This window comes from Erpetoichthys calabaricus, chromosome 2 (genome assembly GCF_900747795.2).
Source record: "Erpetoichthys calabaricus chromosome 2, fErpCal1.3, whole genome shotgun sequence".
Taxonomy (NCBI): domain Eukaryota; kingdom Metazoa; phylum Chordata; class Cladistia; order Polypteriformes; family Polypteridae; genus Erpetoichthys; species Erpetoichthys calabaricus.
The window spans coordinates 88,095,396-88,119,079 of NC_041395.2; the positions used below are offsets into that span (position 1 = coordinate 88,095,396).

General features: G+C 40.5%; 1 protein-coding gene across 1 annotated transcript in view; it reads right to left on the reverse strand.

The window, feature by feature from the left end:
• Positions 1–23,684, reverse strand: part of chrna11 (cholinergic receptor, nicotinic, alpha 11) — a 93,595-nt gene that overhangs the window by 43,821 nt on the left and 26,090 nt on the right. The window contains exons 5-6 of the mRNA XM_028791546.2: positions 13,011–13,090; positions 12,391–12,558 (exon numbers count right to left, since the gene is read on the reverse strand). Of these exons, the coding sequence (XP_028647379.1) occupies positions 12,391–12,558; positions 13,011–13,090 (248 nt within the window). The remainder of the gene's footprint in view (positions 1–12,390; positions 12,559–13,010; positions 13,091–23,684) is intronic.

The window sequence follows — 23,684 nt, forward strand, 5'->3', positions numbered from 1 at the left end:
ACTCTGGACTTGCAGATATGACTACAAACAAGAAACACATTTCATTTTTGTTGTTGAGTGTAAAACGAGTGATATCTATCATATAAATTAATAAATATTTTAAATGTCTTTATTTGTAATATCAAAGAGTCAGGAAGCTGGACAAACCAATTTTCTACCCCCAGAGTTTCATTCATAAGGAAAAGCAACATTTGGACCAAGTTTACAGCTTAATTGTTTCCTTTCTTGCTTGGTTGTTAAGCACTACAGAAAATATTAGAGATTGGGGGGTTTGAGCTTGGATGAGTTGCTCCATTAATTAACATTACACCCACACTGTAAAATGGCTGAACTTCTGCATGAGCGATTTCATTGGTGAATGGTACCAGGAAGTGTTCAGAGGTGTGTGTGTCAGGAGCCACAGAGGGACAATAAAGAGGGAGACCTGCATCTTGCCATGAAGAGAAGACCACCTCTATCTCTTGCCTTTCCTTCATGAAGAGAAGACAACTCTGTCTCATCAACCATATTGAGACAGGCAGGTTGCCTGGGCCTGTGCAGATGATGAGCTGACTAGGAAGACTTGAATGTAACTATTAGTTATTGTGCTACCTGAAACTAGACATCTAGCATTAGTAGGTTGTATTGGTTTGTAATCAATACTCATGTTATTCTGCTTTTATATAATTTAGGCATATTATCAATAATACATACTTAATTAAAAGTGTAACTCTCTCTCCTGTTTGTTCTATTGCTCTATCTTGTTGCCTAAACACATACCGGTATAAAAAGTAGATAATATTCTGTATGAATGCTAAAAATAAGAGACATGAGCCATTTTGTTAAAGTCTACATAATAAAGAGTATAAAAGGGTTTCCCTAGGGAACAACTAGAACTATATACGACAAAACAATGTTTAGCAAATATATTCCATCCATCCATCCGTGATCAAATTGCCTTAACCACCAGAGCAGAACCTAACAGCATCAAGCACTAGACAGAAATCAAACCCAGAAAAATTGGATGAGATTTTAATATTGCTCTTGAATTCCAGAGAGATCTCTTGAGAAAACAAAATGAAATACTCATCCTAATTAAAGTCGTCTGAACACCATGACTTAACACCCGGTATCTCAATTTTTTGATCAGTTAAAGCAAATAAGCTGCTGGGATGACAATTAATATTCTGCTTTTTTTCTATAGTGTTCATGCTAATAACTATTTTGCTTATATTACACTATTAACATGTAGGTGATGGTTCCATCATTACATTAAGATGGTTATCAGGCCAATGTGTATAGTGTCTGCTCCTGTGTTCAGTTTATGAAACCATTGTGAAATCAGTCAATGCAGTATAAAAATGATCACTCCACCATGGAGGAACGATGAGCATATTCATAGAGTGGCAATGTGCTCAAACCCTGAGCTTTACACCCAGGGTGAGGTTTAAACGAATTTGTTAAGAATGGTCTCTGAATCTGACTGTGAGGTACTAAAGGACCAAGATGACAACAGCTACAGCAGTAACTGAAGTGGAACCACACATGTGTGAAGTTCAGTCAGACCGTTAGATCCCCTTAAAGAGGGTCTGGCACACAATGCAACAACTCAAGAAGGGCCGATGGGACATCACCAAGACTGTTCTTAGAGAGATGTTGTAGCTGAGGCTTGGAGATAATCCAGTTTTTCAACCTAAAAGTCATGTTTCTGCTGCCCTCTTGCATCCTTGATTGTGACCTCTGACATGGTAATAGAATCGTTTTAATGAGTGCAGCCTGCTGCCTCCAATCAGACTGTGCCTTTACTTTGTGTTAAGTACTCATTTTATTTACATATTTTACACATTTACTTTGGGTTTCAAAAGTTTTGATTGCCAGACAATCAATCAAGCAATTCACTTCTAAACATAGGATGGCGGGTCATCACTCTCCATCTCTTCATAATTGCTGAATGAGCTAGGCCGAGTGAGATCCTTTAGAAAAATGGTGACATTTATAGCAGACGTACCCAAAAGAAACAGAGAGAAACATTCTGGAGTGTGGAACAGGCTGAAGGCTTGAGCACACCGACCACCGTTGCCCAGTATCCCATTAGCCTATGCCCAGTCACTGGAGAACAGAAAATCAGAGTGAGGATAAAGTTCCAGTGAGACATTCAGGACTGCAACGTCTTTAATCTCACAGAGACATTTCTTATGCCGACAGTACTGGATCATGCAATTCGGCTTGGTAAACACTGAATGTAAGTGTTTTATCACACTGCTGCTCGCCTGATGATTAAAGGCAGACCATTTTATCTCCCCCTGGAGTTAACTTCAGTCATTGTCATGGCTGTGAATATTACACTTCAAGCAGACAGTGACGCTACCCAGACAGAACCGTATGAGACACGCAGTCACCACCAGAATCATAACCTGAATGCTGCTCTCATCATGGCTGGCAGTTTCAAGAAGATTAGTCTCAAAGGGGTAATGGTGAACGTTTATCAGCATATTACATGTTCTACCAAAGGGGGCAGTAACACTAGATTAAAGCTACACTCCATTTCATGATGGCTATAAAGCACAGATGCTGCCAACTTTGGACAAATCCGACCATGCCACCATCTTTCTTATGCCGAGATATAAACAAAAGTTAATGCAGGAAGCACCAGTCACCTGTGAGGATGCACATTGGACAGACCCAAACCTGAGGCTACAGATGGTTAAAACAATTCATGATGCACTAAACACATGCACTGCTACGTACAACTTGGGGCTTCGGTCTGGGAATACAGGCGATTACAAAGCCGCCAAGTGCAATCTATGGAGAGCCATGAAAGCTTTTTAAACAATGATATGGGGAGAAAGTGAAAGAGCAATTTAAACATCCGATCCTAGACGCAATGTAGCAAGGTCTCAGGACAATAGCAGACTGCAAAGTAATTACTCATACCATGGTGAGTGTAGACACCTCTCTGGCAGATGAGCTTAATAACTTCCACTGTATATGTGCTTTAATGTGAAAGCTGCCAAAGACAGCCAGTGGTGCAACACATTTGTGGTGTGGGAACCGCTCAATGAGGAAACAGCGCTCACTTTGTCGTAACATGACTTAAGGAGAACTTTCAGGCACGTGAACACCAGGAAGGAGTAGGTCCGGACGGCATTCCAGGACAGGTTTTCAAGATTTTGTGTTGATCAGCTTGTGCCAGTGTTCACAGAAATATCTAATCTCTCCTTAACTCTGTCTGTCGTACCAACATGCATTAAAATATCCACCATTGTCCTACCAAAGAAAGCAAGTCCAACCTCTCTGAATTATCCCATTGTGCTAACGGCTACTACAGCAATGAGTGCTTTGGACAGCTAGCTCAAAAATCACACATGCTTTTCTCTGCCAAAAGAACTGGATCCATTACAGTTTGGATATTGCTCCAGTAGATCCACAGAGAATGTCATCACCTTGATCATTCATACAGTATTGGCCCACATGGACAACATAAAGGGGAATTATATGTGAATACTATAGACTATAGTTCTACATTTAGCACAATAATCCCCTCTAAGGCCATCACCAAGCTCATGAATCTCCAAATGAGCATTTCATTGTGCAGCTGGATTTTGAACTTCTTGGCAGGTGGGCCCTAGAGGTATGAGTGGGTGGCCACACATCATCATCCCTCTCTATCTTAACACAGGCGCTTCACGGGGCTGTGTCCTGAGTCCATTGCTGTAATAACTCTACACATATGACTGCATGGCTGCACATGACTTTGACATCATTGTCAAGTTTGCTGACGGTAGGCCTGATAATCTAACAACAATGAACAGTCTTACCTGGATAAAGCAGAGAGACTGCCACACTGGTGTCAGGACAATAGTCTACTCCTGAGTGTCAACAAGATAAAGGAGCTAATTGTGGATTTTGGAAGAAAACAGCAGAGGCACTACCACCTCCTCAGTATTAACAACACTTCGGTGGACCGACACCTTGGTAAATGAGGCACACTGTCTTTACCACCTCAGACGTCTCATGAATTTCAAGCTACCCTCCCAATTACTAAAGACCTTCAACACATCCACCTTTAAAAATATCCTGACATTAATGCCTGGTTTAGGAACAGCACACAGCAACACAGCCAAGCTCTACAGTCAGTGGTTTGGTTAGCTAAATGCATACCTGAGTGTGTACCCTCCAACTCTGAGACCAATCAGTGTTGGACCAAGGCAAAGAAAATTATCAATGATATCAGCCATTCCAACAACAGATTCTTTCTTGTACGGCAGTCAGATAAACAGTACCGCTGCCTAACGTTTCAGTTCAGAGACACTGAGGAGGAGCTTCTTTCCACAGTTCATATGTGTCTTGAATATGGTGAGTGTCTAGAAATGCAGGACGTATTGCACTATTGTTACCTCTCTTACATGAAGTTATTTAGATTAAGTTATTATTTGTCTCATATTTAAAATTCTATTAATGACTGTTGAGATTTATAGCCATGTATTATTGTTATTGTCCTTTTATATTCTTCTTAAAGGCACAGTCATTGAGCATCTAAGCGTTTCACGACATATTGTACTGTGTGTATTATTTTTATGTGACAAATAAATTTGATTTCATTTGATTTCTTTTGATTTTCAGCTGCACGTGATGCAGTTGGGATGAAAATTAGCACTTGCAGTTCTAAGGTTATGGTCTTTAACTGGAAAAAGTATGCTTTATTCTCATCAGGTAAGAGGAGTCCAGCAGTATAGAGTACCTGGGGGTCTTCTTCATAAATGGTGGTCCAGGTGATTGTGATATAAAGCAAAAAATCAGTTCAGCAGCAACAGTTTTGTGGACATTTGTTTCAGACTGTTGTGTTACAGTGGGACTTAAATCTTTGGATGAATATTTTGATTTACATGTCAACTTACATTACCATCCTCAGCTATGGTCAAGAAGTCAGATTATTGACCAAAAGTCTTTGTTTGCTAGTATTAGTCTGTGAAATGAAGTTACTGTGCTGGGATGCTGGACTGACTACCTGTGTTAGGATGAAGAATGCGAAGCCCACAAAAATGCTGCTCCTCCTGCCTGAGCCATTTGAGATGATTTGGCCATGTATTTAGGATGTGCCCTTGGTACCATCCATTGTCCAATTGAAAAATATAAAATGGCAGAACCTGGGAACTGTTTTGGGAGCACCTTAGAGTTTTACAAGGTAAGCTGGAGGAAGTTAATGAGGACTGGGTAGCCTGGTCTGTGCAACTCAATAAACTGTCATCAAAACATTGACCATCACAAATTGGTCAAGTGATGTGAAATGAAAAAGCTGGTGTGTCATCTCCAACTTTCTATAAACATTTTTATGGGAAAGCATTTCTTTTACTGCTTATTATAATTAACATGTTAAAACTTACTTCAAACACACAACATAGACGTCCGTGTTGGTATATGTATTTGTGAGAAGGAGAATTTGTCTCAATTGTAAAGCCACTTACAGATACATGTGAGTTCTTCTTACTTTGAGTGGCATACCTATCCTTCATCATTGTATGTAGTACAAGAATACATGAGATGGAAGGTTAGTCTACTATACAATAAAATGTAACTATCTGTTCTGTATTTGTGTGTATGTGTATATGTGTGCCTGGTCCCTCTGGATGCTCTGTGTGGTCAGCTTGACTTTGGTCTCATTGGCTTTGGTTGCTCAGTGTTAGGGATGATGACACTATACTTTAGAGGAGCAAAGTTGAATTCCTGATTGTGATCATTTTTATTTTTCCAGAAACTGAGTTAAAATGTAGCATTTCACCGACAACAAAGTGAGTAACATGCCCAGTGATGTTGGTTCTCTAAATGCTTCTTGAGTTGCCTTCAAAGATGGAAAGCATTTGCAGGAATACAAATGATGCTTTTGCAGCAGGTAATGGGTGATCATCTACCATTGGGGATAGCCAAAAAACAGACAGGAGGCAAGCAAGGCACGTTGAAATGACAGAGTCTGAGAAATAGGCTTTACAGAAATGTGATTCATGGAGGAATTGCAGGACAAGAGAAACTGAGGCACACGAGGATACTGAGGAAAGGCATAGGGGGAATTCTGAGGGTGTATGCAGGGCAAGAGGTATTAAATATTTTATAGTGTATTCTGTTACTTGTCCTTGACAGGTAACATAGCCAGTAATTCATAAAAATCAAATCATAGCTATATTCTCAAGTCAGTGTTTCATATTTTATTATGAAAATATTTATAATTGATACATATGTATGACCATGACCTTGATCAAGAAAATATGATTACAGAAAAATGAGAAGAAGGGTCTATCTTTTTTTCTGAGCCTACGGTACAGAGTCACAGCAAGATGGAACCTAGGAGAACTGCCGGTCCATTGCAGGGCATACTTGCCCACACACTAACTTTCACTCTTAATGGATTTGTTCAAAGTAATTAATCATTAAAACAAGAACACCCAGAAAAATCCAAATGTATAAGGAGGATAGTGACAGTGGCTGCACAGAAGAGCATTCAAGACATTGTATCACCAGTGGACAGCTGGCAGAAGGTGGAACAAAGTGAGTACCAATACTAGAAAAACACCAGTCAAATTAATGGATACAAGTATGGTAATTGTAATACATTGTAATAAATAATAAGTATTTATCCAGTCCACATCACTCTCTTCCATTTCATATTGTAAGAGATACTGTATGAAGCTTAGTTTAACCTGGCAGCAATGGGCTAAAGGCAGGAAGCAAGTCTGATGGATTAATATATTTATTGTAATTATGAAGTATGATTCATATGTTAACATGACCATCCATCCATCCATCCATTTTCCAACCCGCTGAATCCGAACACAGGGTCACGGGGGTCTGCTGGAGCCAATCCCAGCCAACACAGGGCACAAGGCAGGAACCAATCCCGGGCAGGGTGCCAACCCACCACAGAACATGACCAGCAGAGATATATTTAAAGCATCAGTTTAAGGAAGGCAGTTGTGGCCTGATGAACTGATATTTCTCTATTCTGAGGATGAAGGTAGAGCAATAAAATAAACTATAGTGGAGTCTATAGGGGGCAGGTTTATAAAATACCGGCTACTACAGGGATCATCAGTTTTACAGCAGATATTGTTATCAAGCAATTTTATTTCTACATGTTTATGTCTTATACATCAGCACTGAGAGAGGCTGTAATTGTGAAAACGCATGTGACAGCCTCCATATTTTAAGATGCATTTCCACTTCACTGTTGGTCAATGAGTATAGCCCTAGAGGGACTATTGGGGTTGTAACTCTCTGTAACTTGTCATCCTTTTAAAGTCATTAAAAAGACCTATATAATTTGAAATATTTTCTAAGATTCCTGTTTAGCTGCATTATATGAAGAGTGTTTCGGCTTCAGTGCCACATTAAACCCATGGGAGAGGTTTCAAAATTTTGAACAGAAACACCTTGGTTTATTTAACAGACACAAAATCCAATAACATTAAGACAACCACTAACACTGGGGTGAATTTAGATTTTCCATTGGTGGACCAGCTTTTGTCCTGGCTACACACAGGCTGCCCCTGTGAGGCCTCGAAAACATGCTGATCTATCTTTCTAATTAACTGGCCCCATGGGAGAGGAACTGCTCAGCCTCATCGATGAAGGCCTGCATCATTAACCAAAGCCCTGCTGAGGTTTTATCAACTGACACTAAAACAACGAGCCTCCGTCCAGGGACCATTAATCATGGCTTTGCCGGAGCGAGGCAAGAGGCTGCCACACGTCGGATCCTCAGGACTGGTGTGCTTTGCATTATGTTCACAAATTGCAATGCATTCTATTGTCTCTTTTTTCTTTTCTCTTCTGTATTTTTTGCATAATTTTTATTCACTATTGTTTCATTTTACAAAATTCATAGCAACTAGGCTCTATCAATGAAGATAGTCATCTGATGCTCTTCTTTTTGTGAGCATTTAATCTTTCGAGCATGTTGGATTCTGAAGGAAAATCTTACGATCAAATTTCCTGAGGATGAATTTTTCAAGACAGATATCCCTGCATGCATGAATAATTGTGGCAAGTGGCATGTATTAATAAATAAGCTGAATGGTTAAACCCTTCTCTTACTTGTGGTACTTATTTTTTTCTCTTTCTCTGTATCCAGTTTATCATTTACAGTATATGACTATGAATAATTGGAAATGAAAGAGATCATCTTTCTTTTGCTGTGCATGAATGAAAATTCTTATATGGACATTCCTTGGCCCCAAGGAAATGAAGCAAATAAATAACTGAAGTGTGACTTCTTATAGTGACTCCAACAGTTAACTGTGGAAAAGAGTCCTGCTAGACGAAATCTGGCTGAAATTACAAGACCCTTAATTTGATGTCTACAGAATCCTCAGATGTCTGTGGATGAGAAAGTGACATTCTTTAAAAAGTTACTTATGGAATCAAACAGTTAATACAGAAAACAAAACTGTCTGTCATCCCAAATCATTTTTATAATACATCCATCTGAAGCTGCGAAGACCACAAAGCAATCCAGAAGCATACCCTATACATAGTGAATAGGGCTTTATTTGGGTTCTTCCTCTAAAGTCATGAATATAGTGTGGCACCTTGGATAGTCTAAGATTTCTGAGGTCACACAACGTGCAAGTAAGAATTTCACTGTACTCTGGACATTTAACAGTGCTACTGCTATTACTACTACAACACCTGCTTCACTTCTTAATAGAGGTTGCTTCAATAAAACCAGCTGGTGCTAACAGATATCTTACTATACTGAATGACTTTTAATTAGCTTAGTAAGCTTAGCTTACCTTATTATATTAGGTCTTCCCAAACTTAGTTACTCTTGGATCATAATTAATGACTTATTTCTATTTGGTGACCTTTGACCCCATTAGGGGTTAAATATTAGGTTTATATATGTTGGATTGTTATGATTTCATTTTGTTATGTGTGTACTGTATATATATATATATATATATATATATATATATATATATATATATATATATATATATATATATATATATAAAAGAAAATCCTGGAATGGAAAGCAAATGCAAGGCTACGATACGTAATAATCTCAAAAGACATTTTAAGGACACGCAAGACCAAGGAGACTTGCCACGGTGCTTCTTGCGGGGACCATAAACATGAGACTTGGTGCCAAGAAATTGTCCCAGGGCCGTAGCAAAAAAGACAGCGGCTGTACAGGCTTTAAAAAGATCGAAGGGCAGCGTGACATCAGCTCCCCAAACCTCCCCCCCCCCCCAAATGCGAGCAGCATTATACATCCTGCAAGAAAGAATTCAAACACGCCCGGGGCCAGAAATAAAAGACAGGTATTGCTTTTACAACATCATGCGAGACCAGACAGTGAGCCATTATTTAAAACAAGTCAACAGACCTCTAATCTAGCAGTTGTTGGATTGCTTTTGGCAGGCAAGCATCATGTGCTCGGAGCTCTTAAAACAACGACATGCGACAGGCAGAAGAGGCAGCTAGCAAGCAGCAGAAAGACAGCAAATGATCCAAAGGCATATCCTTAGCGTACGTTCAGCCGCAACACCCTTCACAACACGAGCAGTATTATACGTCTGGGAAGAAAGAGATGTAACATCGCGCGGGGCAGGAAATAAAGAAACAAGTATTGTTTTTACAAAAGTTTTTACAGTAAAAGTGAAAATAATGCATATGTAATAATTCACAAAAAAATAACAATCTCTTTAAATTGTAGGTTGCCTGCCTAAGGTAAAGTCATCCCTGATGAATGGGGACGTGGGAATGAGGGGTTCTTTCATCGGATTAGCGCTATTTCAGATGTGGAATGACAAAATGGGGGAGGCAGCTTGATGAATGAGGTCTCCAGGACTTAAAACAAATCCAAATCATATTATGTGATACTAGAGGGCTTCGCCCCCTGCTCGCTTTGCTCGCCAACCCCCTGTTTTCAGTTTTCCGGATACACACTTTTAAGATTGTTGCTATTTCATTAATTTCACTTTTATTTCAGAACTTACGTAAAAACAATATTTGGAATCCTTCGAATCCCAATGTGCTGAATCCTTTAAATGAGATCCGTGAGACCTGTGTTTAATGACTTTGTACCATAATTCAGGATAGGTTTTGGAATTTCAGCACAGACAAAGCGATCTACATCATCAGCAGTTAATAATTTTTTTTGGAAAGTAAGCAATAAATGCATGTGAGGTAAAACAGCCTTACAATATTTACATACTTCTGACATATCACCTGTGTCCATATATTCGATCACTATTCGCCTTTTAGTTATTTCTTGGAGTAATAATTTCTTATTATGTGATATCATCTAATGTGAAATTCTACTCCGTACTTCTAGAATTTTTATTTTTATACTGTATTGAGGATTTATTCTGTTCTATGTATTGTACTGTATTGTATTGACCCTCTTCTTTTTGACACCCACTGCATGCCCAACCTACCTGGAAACGGGTATGTTTTTGAACTGCCTTTCCCAAGGGTCTTCCATTTTTTCCCTACAAGGGTTTTTTTTTTTGGGAGTTTTTTCTGGTCTTCTTAGAGGGTCAAGGCTGGGGGGCTGTCAAGAGGCAGGGGCTGTTAAAGCCCATTGCGGCACTTCTTGTGTGATTTTGGGCTATACAAAAAATAAATTGTATTGTATATCCGGTAAACCAAACACGGGGGCTGGTGAGCGAAGTGAGCAGGGGGTGGAGCCCTCTAGTCTTATATTTAAATGTCTACGCGCGGAAGTGTATGTGTCTGTCCGGCCCAGAAGTGAGAGGTGGAGTCTGGGTAATTGCTCCACCTCCGAGGAAACAGAAAACTCGCTTAGCCGCTAATAACACAAGCAAGGCCAACACAACAGCAAAACGAAACCTCAGAAGAAAGACAAAGTCGCTTAGCCGCTGACATCTGCAAATCGGTATCCCTTTTACTTTTCCTCCCGCCACTAATGCTCAAGCGAAGTGAACACGTTGGTAAAAAGAATTTCTTCATTTCAATTTTTTTTCTGATGATTTCAATAGTTTCTAGGACCCCGGGCTTTTTACAGTATGGGCTTACACAGGTACTATATATATCTCTCTATTATAATTAAAAAATCTTGGGTCGAGATGTGATTTTCTCAGAGACACTTTAACATCCCGCGAGACAAGGAAGTGAGACAAAAGGACACTGCTCTACAGGATTTTAAATGTTCGATGCGCTGCGTGACATGCAGTTAATGCAAGCCAGCTGATCGAGCAAAGAGGAGGTAAAAAAAACGATTTGTTTTTTGTTTCCAATTGTATTACCGTTTAAGAGGGGGTTTTTGAAGAGTGACCACATCTCCTTAGCATGCGTTCAGCCCCCCTCTGCACAACACAAGAGGCAGTGACACGAAGTGGCTGGCGTGTAGTATGCCCCAGGGTGGGGGGGAGGAGGGGGAATAACTCATTCACTACAGCTTTATTACTGGCAAATATCAAGAAATAAAAAATGAATGAAAATGAATGAAATGAAAATAACAATCTCTTTAAATTGTATATCCAGTTAACCAAGCCCAGGGGTGGGCGAGCGAAGCGAGCAGGGGGCATTTTTTTATTGTTTCTTTTAGCTTAGGCTGTTTAAAATGTGCTTTTTAAGTAAAGTTTGACTGGACTTGACTTGATTTAATTGCTAATAACTCATAGCTGCACAAACTTAGTTTGACTCATGGCCTGGTAACTGCCTATGCAAAGTTTCAATGTGTCAATGTGGGTTTCTTCTGGGTTCAAACGTTTTCTCCCATTTCCCCAACACACAAGAACAATTTTACTGTGAACAGGCCATTGAACCTAGCATAGCTCGACAGTCCCTATTCACCAAACCTCTGAAAAATATCAAACTGAGTTGTGCTTGTTTTTTAAATTGGCAATTCTAAACTGAATTTGTATGTATGATGGTGGGATGCCCCCATGGTTAGGGCTGATGCCTTGTGTCACTGGTTCAAGTTCTGTGCCTGGTTGTTAGCTCTGTGGTGTTTGCATGCTTTTTCCCCACATCTGTCTGTCTACAGGTTTTACCTGTATATTACATTTTGTCTCACATATTCCAAAAGATGTGGAAGTTAGGTTAACAGGTTATTCCAAACTGTCCCATTTTGTCTCCTGTAAAAGATTTTTGCCCCATCTAGGGATGCTTACTGCTCTGCATCCAATGCCACTAAAACTGGGTTAAATTATTTTATGTTGTTATTTTATATTTCTTCTGTTGCTGTACTTTTTTTCTGCCTGTACATTAATTTATTGCTGTGTTTGTTATACTGTCACAAGGCTCTAGCAGGCATACAAAACTGTGTACAGTACTTGGAATGTGGGGTTACGAATATCAAATAGATGGATGGACAATGACAATGTGAGTCTGGAGCAATCATCATCATGCCTTCATGACAGTGAAAAACAGGCTTTATTGCTTGCTTACCTATTAGATCCCATTCTCCATTTTGCAAGTATCCTGAAATATCTGCATCATTCATCTGCAGGTCCAGCAGCCAACCATCATAGGTCCATGAGCCAAACTTTAACTCACATTTCTGGGTATCAAAAGGGAACCAGCGGACATCCACATTGCAGGTACTCATAAAGATTCCTGTCCGTGGAGTGAAAACAGAGCTTGACACATACTACAGGAAAGCACACTGAACAGACTTTTAACAGTCAAAAAGGACAAAATGCTGCATAAATACTGAAATGTTAAAAGACATGAATAAAGGGAATTTTTATTCAGCAGCAACCTGTCATCTCAGTCAGACAATGACCTCCCTACTGTGCTGAAATCTGAATCCCAATAATGGACAACATTAGAATGTCCTGATGCACAGAGAAGTATATAAAATAATATACCTGTATAGTAAGGTTATACTGATTATAACAAGACAGAGAAGGAGGCATCAGACTTTATATAAGACATTGGAAAAAGCAGAGCAAAGAATACAAAGAATGAAAGAAGCAAAACAGAGCAGGACGATGAAGCCAGATATAAGGACGGATGGTGACTTTTAAATGCATATGCAAACTAAAGCAGGCCAAAATTACACTCACCAGGAGGAAGGTATTGGCAATATCCGCTGGAATTCACTAGTACATTTGTTTTGAAAGAGGCATCAAAACGTTCATCAGCACTACATTAAGGGGATAGAAACAAAAACAGAGTTTTTAGGGTTTAAGCTGATGTCAGGAGAAATATAATAAAGCTTTCAGCCACAATGATACACAACATGTCCTAAAATAGATGCTGTTGTATTCTTCTACAAACTGCATCATATGATGAATTTGTGTCCTGTCCAGGTTTGCGTTCTGCTCCCATTCCTGCATGGATAGGCTTTGGATCCTGGAATCCTAATTTGTAAATTCTGGATTCAGAAAATTACAGGACAGAACTTTGCAAATGTTGCTCAAGAACAGTAGGGTCCAGTACAATTACTGACATGTGTTTCTTTTTACTTTCATGATCACATCACTCAGGCAGAAGTTATTTTGAGAAGTGTAGGATGTGACATTACTGGCAAAATGTGATGATTAGTTTTGTGCCCTTGTCCTGTTATACTTATTTCCCAAACAGTCCCCAGACTAATGTTTACTCGTGGACCTCCTATGTAAGTCCATTACAAAGTGGATGAATGAGTCTGCTAAGCAAATAAATGTAAATGTAAAATGACTATCACTTATAAAAACATTAACAAAATAACAATAAAAAATTCTTACCCCAACCCTACCCCTAAGCCTAACCCTAGCATTTTTGGAATTTTGCATCTGGGCTCTGAGGTAAATTACATTTTTGCATCACTTGTACACAAAGGCAGCAGTGCACTGTGTCTTACATTGAATTAGCACCCCACCAAGTGTGGTCTGCCTCAGAGAGATGCTAGTTTCCTAAGCCCCTGAACTGTGTTAAATGTGCTGAAAAAAGAATGTGTTGTTGTACACCAGATTTTAGAAAAGAAAACATAGCCTCATGTATCCTTCAGCTACATGCTTTGGTTTAAACACAGACCTTTCCAAAGGCACATAAAATTGGAATTAACCAACTACTAGATGGAAAAATTACATAAGCAGAAAAACAATGAGATGGAGCTCACAGGGGAAATACTTTCAATGGAGGATTTGAGCAAAAGCATCCTTTATTTTTAGAAAATTACACCATGATATTCAAGGTCTACGTGTACATAATGGCATCCCATTACCACTGTTATCATGACATATTTTATTGAAAAGACATTGCGAAGGGAAGCATATCAAAATCATAATTATAAATGTAACTGTAGGGACAATTGGACTCTACCACTTGGGAATCCTTTACATGACCTTGACAGGATGCAAGCTTCTCTGGATTAACAGTACATGCAAAAATCTCACAGCTGCTTAGGGCTGCTCTGCAGAAAATCAACAAACTGTTTTTACTATTTTGATTAATTTTTCAGCTAACCCAGCCACAGGGGGTGCACAAACCAGTGTGTTTCTTCATGCCGGTCCCAAGCCCGGATAAATGGGGAGGGTTACGTCATGTGATGGAGATGTTGATGGAGAAGTTTAGAGAAGGCCAGAAGGAGTTGCATTGCGTCTTTGTGGACCTGGAGAAAGCATATGACAGGGTGCCTCAAGAGGAGCTGAGGTATTGTATGAGGAAGTCGGGAGTGGGAGAGAAGTATGTAAGAGTTGTACAGGATATGTATGAGGGAAGTGTGACCGTGGTGAGGTTTGCGGTAGGAGTGACGGATGCAATCAAGTTGGAGGTGGGATTACATCAGGGATCGACTCTGAGCCCTTTCTTATTTGCAATGGTGATGGACAGGTTGACAGATGAGATTAGACAGGAGTCCCCGTGGACTATGATGTTTGCTGATGACATTGTGATCTGTAGCGATAGGTGGGAGCAGGTTGAGGAGACCCTGGTGAGGTGGAGATATGCTCTGGAGAGGAGAGGAATGAAGGTCAGAAGGAACAAGACAGAATACATGTGTGTAAATGAGAGGGAGGTCAGTGGAATTGTGAGGATGCAGGGAATAGAGTTGGCGAAGGTGGATGAGTTTAAATACTTGGGATCAACAGTACAGAGTAATGGGGATTGTGGAAGAGATGGGGAAAAAGAGAGTGCAGGCAGGGTGGAATGGGTGGAGAAGAGTGTCAGGAGTAATTTGTGACAGATGAGTATCAGCAAGAGTGAAAGGGAAGGTCTACAGGATGGTAGTGAGACCAGCTATGTTATATGGGTTGGAGATGGTGGCACTGACCAGAAAGCAGGAGACAGAGCTAAAGGTAGCAGAGTTAAAGATGCTAAGATTTGCACTGGGTGTGATGAGGATGGATAGGATTAGAAATGAGTACATTAGAGGGTCAGCTCAAGTTGGACGGTTGGGAGACAAAGTCAGAGAGGCGAGACTGTGTTGGTTTGGACATGTGCAGAGGAGAGATGCTGGGTATATTGGAGAAGGATGCTAAGGATAGAGCTGCCAGGGAAGAAGAAAAGAGGAAAATTTATGGATATGGTGAGAGAGGACATGCAGGTGATGGGTGTAACAGAACAAGATGCAGAGGACAGAAAGATATGGAAGAAGATCTGCTGTGGCAGCAACTGACTGGAGCAGCCGAAAGAAGAAGAAGATTCATTTTTCAGCTAGTGCCAGAATTCCACCAGATATGCATTCAAGCCAAGTGGCTTTATTGTCATACCATTCATATACAATATTGCTGCATAGAGTGGCACAAAATAAGGGCCACACAAACACAAACACAAACACAGGTCAAGGGCAAGACAGGTAAAGAACTATTGTATAGTGTAATAGGTGTATAAATAATTAACAATTAATAAGTGGTAAGTGAATAGATGGCACTAATTTGACATAGATAGTAATAAATAATAAATAATAACGGTAAAACTCATAACAAAAAACAAAAGTAGTGATAAATGTTACAAATGACCGGCATAAAATAAGTTACTAGGAGTAGATCTGGGGGTGGGGGACAGCACAGATTTTAGTGTCTGTACAGCCAAGGGGTAGAAGCTTTGGTACTACCTGGCAAAACAGGTTCGGATACTACAATACATTCTGCCAGTGGGAGAAAGAGAGTGTGGGAGGGGTGGGAACAGTCCTTCACACTGCTGTAAGCTTTGTGTATACAATGCTTGCAAACTTGTCTTCAATGGAGGGCAGAGAGGACCTAATAATCTTTTCTGCAGTGTGCATTATCCATTATAGGACCATATGGTCAGAAACACTGTAGTTCCCAAACCAGATAGTAATGCAGCTGGTTAGAACAGAAGTGGGCTAACTACACAGCCCTGGGGGCACCAGTGCTCAGCACGATGGTACTGGAGATGGTATTTTCAATGCAGACTGTCTGGAGCCTCACTGTCAGGACGTCCAGGACCAAGTTCATACCTATCCTATCAGCTTCTGAGGGATAATGGTGTTGAAATCTGAACTGAAGTCAATGAAAAGCATCCTACCATAAGTATCTTTTCTGTCCAAATGGGACAGATCCGGATGAAAAGTAAACGATATGGCACCTTCAGTGGAACTGTTTGGGCACTAGGTAAACTGGTGTGGGTCAGATGTGGTAAGTTCGGCTTTCCAAAACTAGCCTATCAAAAACCACTTCATGATGACAGGTGTGAGTGGTATAAGGTGATAGTCATTGAGCCGAGAGACAGAAGACTTCTTTGGCACTGGTATGGTGGTAGTGGTTTTGAAGCATTTGGGGATGACTGCCTGTCTCAGGGAAATGTTGAGAGAGGGTAGGGAGCATGTGCTGATAGCGCGTAGCTGAAGATGCCTTAAAAGAATATCTTAGCTGAATGGCACATTCCCTGAGCACTCGGCCAAGTATGTTGTCTGGTCCTGCAGCTTTGCACAGATTTACATTCAACAAATCTGAGTAATAAAAGCCTTTACATTTAGATGAATATTTGTATCCACTTGCACTACCAGTCAAAAGTTTTAGAACATTCCAGTTTTTCTTCAAATTTATTACATTGAAATGCAATGAATGGTGAAATGGTGAAAATGTAAGCAGTAAACTGACAGAGGTTTAAATTTAAAATTTAGGTTAGCATAGACTGAAAAACAAGAAATAGAATATTAAAAATGGAAAAATAAAGGTGTTCTAATTTGACTGGGAGTGTATATAATGTAAGGGCTATAATGTCTGATGAACAAACAAAGCAAAAACCACAAAGTAAAACAGATGTAAGGGCAAGAATATCTGAAGAAAAAAGGCAACAAGACACGCAGAGACAGAGGGATGTAAGGCCTAGCATATCTGGTGAACATCCATCCATCCATTTTCCAACCCGCTGAATCCGAACACAGGGTCACAGGGGTCTGCTGAAGCCAATCCCAGCCAACACAGGGCACAAGGCAGGAACCAATCCCGGGCAGGGTGCCAACCCACCGCAGGACACACACAAACACACCCACACACCAAGCACACACTAGGGCCAATTTAGAATTGCCAATCCACCTAACCTGCATGTCTTTGGACTGTGGGAGGAAACCGGAGCGCCCGGAGGAAACCCACGCAGACACAGGGAGAACATGCAAACTGGAAGCGAACTCAGGTTCCCCAGGTCTCCCAACTGCGAGGCAGCAGCGCAACTCACTGTGCCACCGTGCCGCCTATCTGGTGAACAGAGTTTCCTAAATGATTGAAAGAGGCTTACCTTTGTACCATTTTACGTCTTTTAATAATCAGTCATTTTGCTATGGTGGTCTCCAATATGTTTGATGTAATGTTATCACCGTAAGTATTATGCTGACTTATATATTTTAATTATTTGTACTGTGTTTATGTTTGATGGTTGTGTTCTTTGCTGATGTATTTTTAATGGTATGTCATGGTCTCTCTGTAAAACCTGCTGACAAACCAAATTTCCCTATTGGAACAACAAAATTGAATTGAACTGAAATGTACTCAGCACAGTGAGTGTGTAGGCCAGGATTTGACCCCAGAACTCTGGAGTTCTGAGGCAGCAGTGTTAATTACAGAGTTATTACTAGTGGACAATTCATAACACAACATTCTGAAACCTGCTAAATGTAATTCAGGATCAGACAGAAATAGCCCTGAAGAGGATGTCAGACAACTGTGTATACTGCCACACTCACACAAACAGACACTCATGCCAGTCATTGAAACAAAAGTACTTTCTTAATTCAGCTGAACTACTTAGGTTAGGTTAGGCAGACATTATTATCTCAGAGGGAAATTTATTTGCAGCCAGAAAGTACAAAACATAAGACATTGTTTCACAGAGACAAGCAAGTAAGCTAAGTGACAACAACTGAGGACCAGTGTTATCATGAGTACACACTCTCAAGATTAGTACCAAGAAGAATAATTACCTTAAACAGAATTAAGCATCATCCTTGCAAGTTACAGAATTCAAAATGCATATAGCTCAAGGAATATAAGTGTTCTTTAATCTGTTGCTCTTTACCCTTGGGAACATAAATCTGCAGTCTGAACACAAGAGCTGAAATTTAGGAAAAACAGGATGGCAACTGTCTGACAGAATTGAGTCGGCCTTCTTTCTAACCCGTTTGAAATCCAGCTCAGTGATGGAGGTCTGTTGTGAACCAATATTTTTATTGCTAATTTTTACAGTGTTGTTAAGATAATTTGTATTGTTCATGCTGTGGTCGCCAAACCAACATAAAAAAGCAAATGCAAAACTAAACCCAATAAAGAACTTATTAAGATAAGTGCCATTATGGTTTTCCATCCAGCCGTTATCCAACCTGCTATATCCTAACTACAGGGTCACGGGGGTCTGCTGGAGCCAATCCCAGCCAACACAGGGCGCAAGGCAGGAAACAAACCCAGGGCTGGACGTGCACACACACACCCACAAACCAAGCACACACACTAGGGACAATTTAGGATCGCCAATTCACCTAACCTGCATGACTGTGGGAGGAAACCCACACAGACACGGGGAGAACTTGCAAACTCCACGCAGGGAGGACCCATGAAGTGAACCCAGGTGTCCTAACTGCGAGGCAGCAGCGCTACCCACTGTGTCACCGTGCCGCCCCCATTATGGTTTTCTCCACTTTAATTAAACTGAGTTCCCTAAGAAAGAAAAGCCATGTTTGCCCCTTCTTACAAATTTGTTCTGTGTTAAGATCAAAGTTTAGTCCCTAGATATTTGTATTGCTCTACCTTGTCCTCCCCTTTTATTATTGCTGAGAATGTGAGAGGTTGGAAGCATCTAAAATCTATAGTCATACAGTCATATCCTTTAGCTGTAAAAAGAAACGATCACATCACTGAACAAACCCATCAACAATAGGTCCATGGCTGTCCTCCTTGTCTTGTAGAAGCCTCACAATTTCAGAATGCCTGTCCTTTTATGAACTCCTACAGTTATTTATGTGTAAGATAAACAGAAGAGGAGACAGAGGGCATTTTGGGGGGATTATAGAAGAGTTAAGACTATTAGAAAAACAGCCATTAACACTCACTCTTTGTGTTCTGTTAGTCAAAACGTCTATTAATAAACTATCTATCTATCTATCTATCTATCTATCTATCTATCTATCTATCTATCTATCTATCTATCTATCTATCTATCTATCTATCTATCTATCTATCTAGAATCCACCGCACCAAGTTAGGGTCCAAACAGAACTTATCAATCAGTATATCAACTAAGATGTGGGGTAAATTGTATTAAAAGCTGTTGAGAATCCAATAAGCAATAGTTTTTCATGTTTTTTCAGTTGTTCCAAATACTCATATAGTTAAATCACGACATTGCTGTGGCATCCTCCACCCTCCTCTTTGCTCTGTGTGCAAACTGCTACAGGTCCAGATAGGCCTGGTTTTGTTAAGTAGTTGTCGATTAATTAACTTCATAAACGATTTCATGATATGAGAAGGTATGACTTCTTGGTGTGTAGTTGTTGCTGTTGGAATAACGTTTGCCGGTTTTTGGAGTCTGGTCACCTGCTGTAAGTCCGGATATCTCAGATATAGAGTGTAATATTGGAGAAAGCTGCTATGCATGTCCATTTATACTGTCTGGGCTCGAGCTCTTTTTGGTTTTAATTTGTTTAAGAACCTTTCTGAAATCATTCTGGTCAAAGAAGGACCGACTCCTGGCTCGAGCCCTGAGTCTGCTCCATTGCTAATTAATTTCCGAAGTAAAATTCTGTGTCCCAAACCTTAAATAGAATTCATTGAAATTCTGAGCCAAATCATTGTCAGTTTTAACCCCTACTAATTCAACATGATTATTGCATTTGGTGTGAATGTCAGCCATCTTCTTCATGCCTTTCTACAATCAACTTAGGTTACCAGTCCATAATTCACTTTTAGTTCTGTCTTCATACTTCAGCTTTTCCTGCTTTATTTTATCTCCTTCTGTAGTTCATTCTGTTTAGTTAATGTTCCATGTTGTAATGCTCTATTTATTCTGTTTATCAGTTTTTAATCTCTGGTAATCTATGGCTTGTTGTTAGGAGATACAGTATTTTGATTGATTTAATGGGGGTTATGGTGTCCTCACAGAATTTTATATAACTGCTTACAGTGTCTGTCTATTCATCAGTGTCACCACAGGATTCTTAAAACATGTCCCAATCAGTGCATTCCAAACAGCCATGTACAGATTTCTTGTCCAAGGCTTTTATGTGTTTAATTTTATGTGTTCAATATATTTAGCTCAAAAAAGTACTTCGTTCAGCTATTTTGTTTTATACCTCATTTTGCCCTGTCTTTGTGAAATTTACCCTTTATCCTCCTTGTTTTGAATTTGTCTGTAGTTTAAAGATACATCCAAGGTTGTGCTTGGACACGTCTTCAGTGATGTTTCCTGAGGTCATCAGGTGTTTGAGGTCTCGTAACACCAGACACCCTTGCTCAGATGACTCAGCCAGAGTTGATCAGGCCCTGGCTTGTGTCCCAGCAACAACAGCCCACGATTCAGACCTCCCGATCCAAAGCGACCTGGTGGTCCTCTCTACAGCCTCTATGGTGGACTTTATGGCTCAACATTATTTACAGCTCCTGTAATGCCAAGCAGGGTGTAGACCTTGAATAAAGATTGGCCAGCAAAGCCTCTATACCTCATCTCAATGGGCATTCCAGCCACTTTCATGGTACTCTGACTGTTTTCTTTTGTTAGCTCTTTAATGCGGTCATCCCAAGGGACTGTCAACTCCACTATAAGCACCTCCTTTAAATAGGCAGATGTTAACACCATGTCTGGCCTCAAAGAAGTTGGTGTAACATGGTCCGGGAACTTAAGCTGTCTGCCCAAGTTTACTCACAGTTGCCAGTTCAACACTGAGGTGAGCAGGCCGGCTGCTAGTGAAGGCTGTGGCTGAGGCTGATCTCCTGTCCTGACAAAGGTGATGCCCTTCCGGCTGCAGATGATCTTGTTATTAGCCATGGCTCTAGAGATGGCCTCTGCCACTGACTTAAGCACCTGGTCATGTCACTAGCGGTAACAGCCCTCACTAAGTGCTACTGCGCAGCTACTGAGGATGTGCTCCAGTGAGCCCTTTCCAGTTCAGACAGGTCATACTGGAGACCCAGGCTTGCCCCAGGTATGTAGATTTGCTGGGCTGGGTAGGACATCATACATGGCTTGAACCATGAACTTGATATGCTGTGTTTCAGCCTACCAGATGTCACCCCAAGATATTACATGGTTATATTGTTTCAGTTGCTGTGGCTTCCCTAATCTTTACACTACAAGTCATAATCATATTATGGAGTTCTGGCTAGATTAGGTTATAAAAAGTAGTTTCCAAATGTACACAGTATGTGAGGGTACCCATTACTGAAGTAAATATTAAATGCTGCAGTACAATAAGTCTGCTTGCAGGAGTACTAAATGCTGGCAAAGTGCTGACAACTTTCATGTTTTCTGTGACCAAGATATGGAGCTGTGAAGCGCACAAATTAGTGTTGGAGTGATGTAGAAAATGACATTGCTGCTGACCACTGTTATATGAACATCCATCCATCCATCCATTTTCCAACCCGCTGAATCCGAATCCAATGTGTGTGAGGCATGGACTAATACAATTTCACATGCACCCGAGATAAGACTCTAGTGCTGGGCTCCTATGGCCACAGGTTCTGCCTTTGCCCTTAACTCAGCTAGACATCTAATTTTAGTTTTCATCCCAAAGCACTTGATATTTCAGTAAATCCTCGCACACCCGTCACTCTCTTTAGTATATGCTGAAAGGAACCATTTCCTTAATATTCAGCTTATTATAGTTGACTTTGATATACGGTTAGCTTGTTACCTAATTTTGTTCAGCTGGAAGCATCTCACATCACTCTCTACTTTGAATGGCTTATCATTTTTCTTTGTTACATGAAAATTTCAAAACTAAAATTACTGTACAGGGCCTAACAGTGCTATTCACCCGGGCAAGGCGGCTTTTCTTAAATAAGGCTAACATTTAAAAAAATTGAAAAAAGGTGCCTTACATCTTTTTATATTCTCTTTGTTTAATGTGTAAAGGAAATAATGAATGCTGCATTAAAGCAATACCTAAAAAATGAAAAACATGTTTAATATGATATATAAGTAATAAACTTGTGCTGTATTTGTACGTACTGTACTTTTAAATTGTAATAAAATGTGACTAATAATAGAAAGGAGGGCTGAGATCACTTGTGTTGTGTGCTTTGTATTTTGTAATAATAATAACAACAATAGCTAGTTTTAAATATGATCACAGCAATTGTCTGTTATTAACACTGCAACCTCACTATAGTTTAATGTCTACCCTGATTTTCTGTCTGTGTGTATCATATGTTCTCTTTGTGTTCTTGTGAGTCTGAGTGCATGTAGGGATGTGCATTACTGTGTCCTGGTATAATTTTGCATCCCCCCCAGATTTGGACTCTGCACTGTGCTGATCATGAAAGTTAATAAAATGAATATATTGATCAAAAACTAGATCACAAAAAAAATTGTATTTCTATTCAGTCACTGCAAAGTCTTGTGGTCATCACCATCACCTTATTTTGCCTGGTTAATATTTTAAAGGTGTGGAACCCGGCTGGGATCCCTACCCGGCCAGGACACCCGGGGAGACAGGAGGAGCACGAGTGGGCGACCGCCCTGGTTGTATTGGGGGCCATGGGTACAGGGCTTAGAAGCTCAACCCTGTAGGGGCCCGTGGTCACCGCCAGGGGGCATCCCCGTGCCTGATGGACCCTGGACCCCAGCACTTCCACCACACCAGGAAGTGCTGGGGGGAAGAAGAGAGGGAACACCCGGAGTGCTTCCAGGGAGACAACCGGCACTTCCGCCACACTGGGGCGTGTCAGGTGGAAGATTGCCGGTGCACACCTGGAGCACATCCGGGTATGGATAAAAGGGGCCGCCTCCCTTCATTCGAGGCTGGAGTTGGGTGGAAGCAGGACGAGGTCAGAGAGAAAGAGAGAAGGAGGCGGTCCGAAGAGGAGGCAGTGTGGTTGGTCTGGACTTTAGGGAAGATTGGGGTTTGTGTTGCACTTAAAGACTTGTAAATATTAATAGTGTAAATAAACGTGTGGTGGTGCAAATTAACATGTCTGCCTGTCTGTGTCCGGGGCTCGTTCCACAAAGGGTTCATGGCAATGTCCCACATCCTCCAAGGCAATAACTCTCAGTGGACTTCTTCCAAGGCAATTCATTTTAAAGTGTGTAATTAATTTATTTGCATACCTGGGCACAAATAAAATTCTATCTATCTATCTATCTAT